This window comes from Psilocybe cubensis, chromosome 7 (assembly GCF_017499595.1).
Source record: "Psilocybe cubensis strain MGC-MH-2018 chromosome 7, whole genome shotgun sequence".
Classification (NCBI taxonomy): domain Eukaryota; kingdom Fungi; phylum Basidiomycota; class Agaricomycetes; order Agaricales; family Agrocybaceae; genus Psilocybe; species Psilocybe cubensis.
Window position 1 is genome coordinate 2,211,131 of NC_063005.1, and position 10,636 is coordinate 2,221,766.

Consider the following 10,636-nt stretch of genomic DNA (forward strand, 5'->3'; position numbering starts at 1 on the left):
GAGACAGGTATGCCGTAAACTTTCGAGCAAAGAGTAACCACTATATTTTGATATCAACAGATTCCGTACTTTGGAGCCTACGCAAATACTCTTCACGAGATAATCTCTTTCAACGGGCGGCGGTTCGGAATGACTCTGTCCGAATGACGAACACATGCCAGCGTCAGAACTGACACACAGTGGTCCGTTTAATCCATCTCCCTGCCGCAGATGATTATACATTTTAGCCTACGGTATCCATACTAAAAATACACTTTAAACCCAGCGTCATGGCGGAAAATCCTTGAATGACACACTCAACACTCGACTCCTGTCGACATCCAATGCTGCCAGTGCTACCCAGATTTCCCATGAAATAGCATCTCACATTCTAGGTCAACACCATTTTCAACCCGAGAACTCCAGAACCCCACAAGATTGTTGTACTGCAATCCGGGGTGCAACGGCGACATACAACACATTGACGGGAAACAGCCAATCATCCTTGTGCCCCTTTCCGCGAAACACAGATCATACATCGGGGTACTATCTCCAATCAGTAAAAGCAACAGCAAAGTCCACGTGGGTTTTTCAATGCAAAAGTTATGCCAATTATAATCGGCGGCCCTCGGGGTATGGCGAGGGGGACCCCCGCGCATTATCGTTCCCTGCAGAGTCCACGGTGCTACAATCCAGCGCGCCAGACATGTCGGATTTTGAGAACGCCACCATCGACGTACTCCGCTCAGCGGTGGTCGCGCTCGACATTACTCGGATATCTAGGGTCGCATGCAAACCTGAAAATCTTTCTATTGCCATCACACTTCTTTCTTGAACGAAACTCGGTGTAGAGGTAAGAAGAAGCTCCCCTCAAAAAACGCAGAGCTAATCCCTTTATAACCCATAAAATCAACCGTAGTGACCGAAACCATTGATGTAATACGATACCCTTGACGACTTTGTGATGTAAACGACCTCTTAAAGCCAAAATAACGAGTAGAGGATCAGACCTCCGACATGGCCTCCTGAGTCGTAAGGATTTGCTTTTAAATGGGGCTAAATCACTTCCCCGCGAACTTGGCATGTTCTCGATCACGATATTTTACCAAAACCGGTATTGTACTTGCCATTTTCAGATTACAATTCCGCTATTTCATAAACTTTTACGATCAAGTTGCCGGAGGATGGTTAAATCATTGTGGGCGTTTAACTAGAGCAAAATAAACGCCCAGGTACACAGGCACCCGAGGGACTTGTAATTTATTATTATAAGCTTTAACAACAGGCATTTCAGAAGAAATAACACAAGGCAGACCGGAAATACACCAGGAATAAATCTATATAGTTTGGTATATTTCCATATCGGCGCGTATGCAGTACATACATAGTAGCTATATTGTAATCATAAGGGAGTCGTCGCATTCATAAGGCATGTCAAATCGAATCAAAGAGAAAAAAACGACTGGGATGGTTAATCATCCAACCCAACCCAATATAATAGGCAATTATCCAAATATTTGATCATGCAAATTCGTATCCATCCATTTAAATCCCCTTCCAAAAAAGAAAAGAAAAGAAAAAAAGCATACCCCATCCACCTTATCGCAGCCCTTCCAAATCCATGGTGGACATAGAAACATGTACAGGAGTGATGCCACCTTGCATCTCTTCCTCCGCCACAACGCCCACCTTCTCAAACCCCGCCGCAGTCTTTACGTACCCCGCCGTGCCCAACCCATTAATATCACTCCCAGGACTCACAGGCTCCGCCACACTCGACGCATCCGAGTAGCTGTACATCGAATCACGCTGCGACGGCATTCGCGTGGCGGCCGCATTCGTCTGCAGCTGCGGCAACACCAACGGCGGGGGCAACGGTGTCCGGCTCTGTTCCCGCGAATCGCTCGACGACGTACTCACCCGAGAGCTGAAAAACCCACCTAATTTGCGCGACAGCGGCGCGGTCGCCGCCGCCGTCCCAATCGGTGTTGCAGACGCAGGTGAGTGTGCCAAAGCGGCGGACGAGGACGGCAGCATGGGCGACGCTGTCACCGAGGCGGAATACGGCCCTGCACCCGAACTTGAATCATTGCCATTGCTGCCGCTCCCACTGCTATTGCTACTACTGCTCCCCCACAATTTGAAGCCCCACCCGGTACCCGTCTTCTTGGAATCCGAATATTCTTCTTCCCCCGTGGCCATCGTAGGCGGAGGAGGGAGCTTCACATGCGCAGGCGCGCCCTCTCCTCCCACAGCCGCTCCGACGTTGTTTTCCGCAATAAATTCTCTCAGCGCCGTCACACAGGTCTCGGAAGCTTCTTTGGCCTCTTTGGCCTCTATGAGATCGTGTTTAGCCATTTCCAGCTCGTCTTTGACAGCCTGGAGTTCCTTGCGCATGGCTACCATTTCGGCCGCGGTGGCAGCCGCCGCAGAATCAGCGGAGGCAGCCGAGTGGAGACCGTCGCCATCCGGCGATTGGCGTCCGAAAAACCGTCGTGAGCCGCTAGAGGCTGGTGCGCCTGAGAGGATCGCCTCGGTCGCTGCGATATTGAATGCATGGGCATTGGGACTTGGTGTCATATCCGGAGTGGGGAATGCGCCAAAGCTCGAATCGTTGACGGAGGATATGCGTTTATGCCCATTCTGTCTCCCAGAACCCGTCAAAGGAACGAATGAAGCACGCTTTGACGAAGGCTGGTTGCCAAACGACGCCAGCGCGCCAGACGCACGAGCAATGTCAATAGGCGTCATGCTCTGCCGCTTCTCCGTCTGGAGTCGCATAAGCCCTCGCCTAGTAAGTAAGATGAATGAAAGGATCAGCGCTCAGCATCAAAAGACGTAAATACACCCAGAGCGATTCTATACATACCTGCTTTCCTCGACTTTTGTCCTGAGCAGACTTATCTGATCCTCGTCTTCTTTCATTTTACGTCTCATTTCCATCATCTGTTCTTCCGCCGCCGTCGCTTTCTCCGTCATAATCTGCAGCGCATCCTGAGCCTCCGCCTCTCTTCTCGTAGCATCCTCCATCATCTTGAGCAAGTCGTCCCTCTCCTTCGTCATCTCAGCCAACGACCGTCTCAGCTGCGTGATAATATGCGCCAAAATCTCCGGGTCGGGTGCAGGGTCGTCAGCGTGACCCTCCTGCTTCACACTATCCTCCCGCCTAACGTGCGATGCATCCGACCCCGCTCTCCCCTTCCTCGCCGAATGATTAACAGGCGTAACAGGCGGACTCTCCATATTCTCCAATTCGCGTTCCAATTCCAGACTCAAGTCGATAGAAAAGCGTCCTTGTGCAAGTTGCGCTTGTTGTTGCTGCTGGACACCGGCACCCTCGACACCGGCTGAAAGTGGCGCCTCAAACTCGACACGGTGGTAGTTTTCCCGATCGTCGCTGAACGTCGGCGTAGGGCTGCCGCGGCGGGTCGTACTAGTACTACTAGTAGTGGTGGTAACAGGCAAAGCTGGTGGCTGAGCAGCGATCGAGCTCGACGAGCGGGTGTACGAAGAAGTAGAAGTAGAGGTAGAAGTGGAGGTGGTGGAAGAGGGAGATGAACCGCCGTTGGCGGCTGCTATTTGGATTGGCACGGGTGGCATGGCACCTCGCACTCGCACTAGGTCTGCTATTTTTTGACCCTCTTTTGCCTTACTTGCTTGCTTGCCTTGTCGTGCAAGTCAAGTTCAAATCAAAATCAAAAAATCAAAAAACCAAATGACCAATGACCAAGGTGTTAAAAAAAACCGCCACGTCTATCTTGTCTTTGTCGCCTTGCACAACTGAGATGCCTGTTGCCGTCGTCGACCGGTCACCTTTACTCCGTTGGGGCGGTACTAAGACGACACGACACGACACGACACCCTTTAAAATTTCTCCTACCAATAAGAGGCTGACACGCCAAGTCCAAGTCGTTGGAGTTGGAGTTGGAGAGGGGTCTAGTAGTAGAAATGTAAAGAGAGCGAAATAGTTGTCATCCGCCCACTTCACAGACGGGTATTAGGGGCAGATCCTGGGATATTTCCAGGAAAGTCTTTAACCGAAAACATCCACGAAACAAAATTATGTTCTATCTTTAGGTCACATGCCATCTGTCCGCCGCCCATCATTCCAATTTTCCATGAACATGAACTTGAACTTTGCTTGAAGTTACAACTGATTTGCATTGAAAACTGTCGTTACGTTCATGTCTTGAAAAAATTTAGTCTTGCTTGAGCTTGCAGGTTACGTGGACCTTCAAGCTTCAAAATTCAAGCTTCAATATTCAAAATTCAAGCTTCAATCCGTGATCCTCAGGCTATCACGATGAAAAGGCGTTCTACCCAGTCCCGAGTCCAATATGTTAAAACTTGTATTCCAATATCACTAAAGTTACCTTTATCAATCCAACCTCCAAAAAATAATCGCAGAAGCAGGGAAAAGCAGAAAAGCAGAACAGAACAGAACACGCAGGGGTATCCATCCATTAGTCTGTCCATCCAATACTCTACCAACGACACCAAACAACCACCAAACCAAACCACCAAACCACCTCGGATCCATCTGATCCTTAGACTTCATCTTTCCCTAGAGACTAGTCCTACTTGACCATATCCTCGTAAAGAGTAAAGAGTAAAGAGTAAAGAGTCAAAACTTCTTTCAAATCCAAATCCAAATCCATCTACAACAACTACACACTATACTACACAATATTTTCTTTCTTTGTTTTTTTTTTTTTTTTTTTGGAATAGCATAGCTGTAGCATAGCATAGCGTAGCTGTAGCTGTAGCACGCAAGCAAGCAGATGGGAAGAGGTGACGAGACCGGTGATGTATAATGAGGTGAACCAAACCAAGGAGATGAGAAGAGGGAAGGAGACCCGGAGGTGGAGGTGAAGGAGGTGAAGGAAGGAGGAGGAAAGGGTCAGTACGCCCGTACATCTATATGAATAACCCGCATTCACAATGTTCAATGTCCAATGACCAATGACCGACACCCGACCAAATCCACACCACACCACACCAGACCCCAGACCTCCACACCAGACACCAGACCTCCACACCACACCACAGACCTCCACACCAGACCAGACCAGACGACCGCCAAACCACCGCCAAACCATCCCATTCCATTCATTCAAGTTAACTTCATCATCATCATCATACACCCCACCCAAACCCAAGCACATAAAAAAACAAAATCGCAATTTCCTTCCTTCTTTTCTTCTTTGATGTATTTCTTGACGTTTTTCCTGACGTTTTTCTTGATGTTTTTTTCGAATGATTCGCATATATTTCAAAGGAACGCAGCACCTTCCTTGTTCTGCCATGTCCCTGCACGTCCAAGTCCAAGTCCAAGTCCATGACCATGTCTTTTTCTATCCCACAACCCAAAAAACGTAAAAGTCAGCACAAAACACCCCAAACCCCAAATTCACTGACCTATATGCCCCCCTCCCCTCCCCCACCCACCCAATAAAAAATCACTCAGACAAATGCGTCAACGGATCCACACATATAATCCCATCCCTCTCACTCCACGGATACCCCCACCGATGCAACCACTCCCTGACACCCGTCGCGAGCCGCGCGCGCGATGCTCCCCGCGCGATGTCCTGTGTGCCTGTGTGTTTTTCTTCGCCTACTATTGCGTATGCTGGGTATGGGGATGAGTGGAGATTAGAATGGATTAGATGTTATGTGAGATGGAGAGAGGGAGGGAGAGGGACGAACCTAGACCGTAGAAATGTTCACTCTCAAGCTACACAAAGTAAACCACAATGAGCACAAAACCAAACTAAAGAGAGAGAAAGACAAACAGCAAGCAAAAACTTTTCCAACACCTCTGTGGCCTCATTCGCATGGAGCCCATGAAGATCCAACATCGCCTCCGTCCTCTCCTCCGCACTCTCCCCCGCTCCCGCACCAACACCCACCAACGCCGCCGCACTCGCAACCCCCAACACAACCCCCAACCCCCCACCACACGCCTTCCCCCTGGCGCCCCTATCCCCCGGATCATCCGACCACGCCGCATCCCTGCTCCTCACCGCCCTCTCCGCGACCCTCGCGCGCTCCCTCACAAGCCCATCCACCGCCTCCCTCATCTCCACCGCCATCTTCCCATTCATCTCATGCCCCTCCCTACTAAACCGCTTCGCCGCCGCACCGTCTCCCCTCCGCCACGCATCAGCCGCTCTCGACAGACACGCGTTGCGCGCGGCGCCCAGCTGTAACGCGCGTTGTCGGTAGGCCATGTACATCGTGTTGACTGCGTCCCCGGTTGGTAGTGTCGGGAGCAAGAAGGGTGGATGGAGTTTGAGCCGCGGCGACGCGCGCGGCGCGACGATCGCGCTCTGATGGTGTAAATTATCAGCTGCTGTGCCCATCGCCTCCCGCCGCGCGGCTGCGGATAGATGATGATGACTATTGATACTCGCATTAATTCCATTTCCATTTCCATTCCCATTCGTCTCTTCCTGTCCTCCTATAGCTTGCTGAGCCGGTTTCTTGACGGCAGCTGCGAACCGCGTACGACTCGGATCCGCATTATACGGCACAAACTTGCGTCCAGGCGCCCCCCCTCGCCCCGCACCATTCGCATCATACCCAAGCACAGGGAACTCATCCACAGGCGGACCAGCCGGCTGCTGCTGCTGCTGATATTGCGCGGCAAAGGGCCCTGTACCCGGAGGGACATTCGCCTTGCTGAGCACAGCATTCAAACTGGCTATATCGACATCTTTCGGCAAATGATGCAAAAACTCGCAGCTCTCCTGTTTAGCACACGTTCCGCGGAGCCAAAACCTACACAACGCGCGTTCCAAGTCATGACTACAAAGAGGTCAGTATGAGGATAAAGAAAAGGAGAGAGACATGCCTGAAACGACAGTCCGCGCGCAGACATTCGCCGCCGACAAAGTACCTGCAGACCCTGTTACCTCCAGGGACAGGGCGTCCATTGACATAGCGCGGCGCAGGCCTCGCAGCTTGATTAAACGGAGCAGCACCCCCACGCCCGCGCGCAGAGGCAGTAGCAGCATCCCTCGAGACAAGCGTAACACCCGCGCCCATGCGCTGCATACGTGCCTGCGGGGCAGGCGCAGCCGGGAGCGCACGGTCGACAAGCCACGCCATCGCGCGGTCAAAGTCGAATCCGTTGGCAGCGAGAGCGTCTTCGAGCTCTGACGGCGCAAGCGTCGATCCAAAGACGGAGCTGAGGACGTCAAAGGGCGTCATGCCATCGGTGAGGGCGGCAGAGGCCTCTTCGGACTCTGGCTCCGGGACATACTCTTGCGGGTAAAATACGCTCGGATAGGACAGATCGGCAGAGTTTTGCCACGAGTTTGAGTCAAAGGTGTCGAAATCTGATATGGTGATGGAGTGAAAGGTTGGGATGGGGTTTGTAGAAAAGGGATCAAAGGGATCGTCCTCTTCATCGTCGTCCTTTGGACGGTGGGAGGAGCGGAGAGAAGAGGAAGGAGTGAAAGAGTGAGACTGGTCTGCGATGAGAGGGGCAGCGATGGCTAGATTTGAAGTTGCCCTGGGTGAATTGTGGGCCCACAAATCAGGAGAAGGGGTATCTGCACGCAAGAGGGATGCTGCTGAAGAGTGGGAAGCTGCTGCTGAGAGAGGACGAGGAATGGGCCTGAATTCGTTTGCCTTGGCATTGAGAAGACGGGGGGAAGAGATTGGTGATGCCGGGAGGGACGCGGTGAACTGGGTAGGTGGTGCCTGGGCATAGGTGAGAACGGGAGAAGATGAAGGAGAGTAGTCAGACTTGGAGGACATGGGAGCAAGGGGCGAGTTTGGAGGGCGGCGGAATATATTAATAAGAGGTGAAGTTGGAGCGGAGATGGGAGTTTCTGGGCGAAGCCTGTTGGAGGTGGTGGATGCGCGAGAGGAAGGGCGGGAGATGGGACGACGAGTAGGGGTGAGAAAGAGAAAGGGAACACCAGCTACATCGTCCCTGTGCTTGTGCATGAGATCCAAGACACAATGCTCTACCTGGAATGCAAGTGAGTGGGAGGACATCGGGGGGAAAGAAAGAGGACATACACTGTGGTCGTCGACACCAAAGGCGGCCTTGAGGAGAGACTTGAGGTCGTCCTCGCGCTCGTCGATGAGGAGAGAGATGACCTGGTTGAGGAGACGAGGGGGCACTCTGTCGTTGTCGTCGTCGTCGTAGGGATCGAGGGGCTTGAACTGGCGGGCGAGAGCAGCGAGCTGGGCGCGAGTGTGGGGGAACTTTGGGGCAGGATTGTCATTGGGGAGACTGGGCTTTGGAGCATAGGGAGCGTTAGTACTGAGGGGATCGTAGGGGGGATGGTAGGCAGCGGTGGCCATGGTATGGTATGAGTAAGATGGTTGGAATTGACAACAAACAAAGTAATTATTAATACACTACTAGCACCAGCAGAATCTAATGGCGCATTAGTAACGCCACACAATTCACGCACACACTTACTTTTCGTTAAACACCCAGCGCAGGTCTCCGCTGTAGCTCTTTATGCTCGACAAATGGTCCTCTCTTACCCACGTCCTGACGAATCCTGCAAATTGCTCCCGCAGTCCCCAGACCTCCACATCCTTTATCCCATGTCGACCCCCATGCCCAGCCACAACCCGCGCCAGCTTACCAATATCCTCTCTCCCCGCCCTTAGCCGCGTGACGAGCAGCACAGGCGCCCCGTTCTGCTCCTCGACCGTCCAGCTCGCATACGCATCTCCCCTGCGGACGCCCCAGTGGACGATGCCCAACTTGTCTGCCAGCCCCAGTCGCCGGATGACCTGAAACTCCCCGACGCCCTTGTCCGGCAAACACGCGCATACCCCGCCGCCCATCTCCTCCATCTCGCGCTTCATCAGCTCAGCATCCGCCTTCCAACACTCCCCCACGCCCTGCAAATCCAACCACTCCCACCCCTCCTCCTCCTCACCCCCAACCTCATCCACCCTCCACCCACTCGACACAGGCTCCGTGACAACCCACCCCTCAGCGCCCGGCACAACCCCGCACGCCCTATAAATCTCCGGCCCGACATCGCTATACAGCGTCGAAAACGCCGCGTCCCCCCCATGTCCCTCCAGCACCTGCTCCGCGTCCGCCCACCCCGACCCCGCGCGATCCGGCGGCGCACCCCACACCTCCCTCGGGAACTCGGGCAGCCATTCAGCGGGCGCAAGCACCCAGTGCACCATCCGCATCAGATGCGTCCCGTACCCCTTCTTCCGGTGCCGCGGTGCAGTGAACAGCGATGCCAGCCCGTAACACGCTACCTCCCTCCCCTTTTCCGCCCCCGCGTCCACCACGAATCCCTCGCGTTTGAATCTGCCCTAATCAGTCGTTGACATCACTCCAATCCAAATCCACTCACGTCTCGATCGAGCAGAAAAAGTCCAAGCTCTTGGGATCATCCCTCCGCGCCAACACCCTAACCAACACATCACATCCAGTCCTCTCACCACACGTACAAAAACCCACTCACCAAGTAACAAGCTTCCCGTCCCTCGCAACCTCATGCCCATCCATAACCGCATCCCTCGCCAAATACTCCTCCAACGTCATCCCCCTACCCCACGCCTCATACGATCTCCTGCGCGATTCCACAATCTGCGCTCGCGTCGCAGGGAATATCGACACATCCGCCAACGCCACCCTCTCTGTTTCCTGTACACTACTAGTGCTATCCGACATGGTTGCTACACTCTTGAAAATATCGGATATCGATTTGTGCTTTTTTATGGTCTATATTTATCTGTTTCGGCAAATGTAATCTTATCGCTACCGGCTGCAACCTCCATCACAACATCATCTCGCGCCCCCATCGTCCGCCAAAACCAATCCCTCGACAACCCCATCCAATCCACACATCCGCCTGCACCTCCCCATCCAGAGACACAAGCCGCTGCAATATGCATACGGTGCAGCACTGGTACCCCCACACTTCCAAGTCTCGTCCACTCCAAGACTCGTCCCCGTCCCCAGCAAGCCTAAAGAGCTCTGGAACGAGATCCCAAATCTCTCTCTCCATCTCCATCTCCGCGCATTCCTCTCTTTCCTCTCTATCTTATCCTTCATATAATACAATACTCCACCTGACAGATTCTATCCCAGCCAAACCAAAAAAAAAAATCGTATCGGAGTGTGCGCGGTACATCGCAAAGCTCATACGCTCGTAATCTTGTACGCTCGTAACGGGATCCTGGATTTTTTTGGGTCCATAGAATCTATAGTCTAGATGCAGTGACGGTACCGGAGTGGCCCAGATGCCAGACTCTGACCGCGCGCCACCCCTCCACATCCACCTCCACGCCCGCACGCACACCGCGCCGAGCGTGAACAAAACAAAAAAAGACACCCCGCGCGTGTGTAGGGCCCTCCTTCTACCACGTCTCCACGTCCACGTCCACGTCTCCTCGTCTCCTCGTCCTCGTCGGAGTCTCGCGTCTCGCGTCTGCACAAAAGCGTGTCGCAGGGACACGGTCGACGAAAAGCGTCTTCGCCAACATCGTCAGATAGCATCATTGCATTGCATTGCATTGTCCATTAACATCAGTGTCATTGTTTTTTCTTTCTTCTTTCTTTTTTTTTTTTGTTTTTACAACGGAATGTAAATGTAAATGTAAATGTAACTGTAAAATGACACGGTTAAAAAAGCTCGTGTCAACCAACATATAT

At 52.7% G+C, this 10,636-nt stretch overlaps 3 protein-coding genes across 3 annotated transcripts; all 3 read right to left on the reverse strand.

The window, feature by feature from the left end:
* Positions 1–1,578: 1,578 nt before the first annotated feature.
* On the reverse strand, positions 1,579–3,579 carry JR316_0008225 (uncharacterized protein; the record flags this gene model as incomplete). Its single annotated transcript, XM_047893940.1, has 2 exons — positions 1,579–2,770; positions 2,849–3,579. 2 exons carry the CDS (start codon positions 3,577–3,579, stop codon positions 1,579–1,581), a joined length of 1,923 nt encoding a protein of 640 aa, XP_047747255.1.
* A 1,859-nt stretch (positions 3,580–5,438) lies between these two features.
* On the reverse strand, positions 5,439–8,301 carry JR316_0008226 (uncharacterized protein; the record flags this gene model as incomplete). The annotated part of the gene is made up of 5 exons (XM_047893941.1): positions 5,439–5,611; positions 5,689–5,716; positions 5,775–6,789; positions 6,836–7,962; positions 8,014–8,301. The coding sequence occupies 5 exons, from the start codon at positions 8,299–8,301 to the stop codon at positions 5,439–5,441; spliced, it is 2,631 nt and encodes an 876-aa protein (XP_047747256.1).
* A 117-nt stretch (positions 8,302–8,418) lies between these two features.
* Positions 8,419–9,652, reverse strand: JR316_0008227 (uncharacterized protein; the record flags this gene model as incomplete). The annotated part of the gene is made up of 3 exons (XM_047893942.1): positions 8,419–9,286; positions 9,333–9,389; positions 9,444–9,652. 3 exons carry the CDS (start codon positions 9,650–9,652, stop codon positions 8,419–8,421), a joined length of 1,134 nt encoding a protein of 377 aa, XP_047747257.1.
* Between the last annotated feature and the right edge of the window lie 984 nt (positions 9,653–10,636).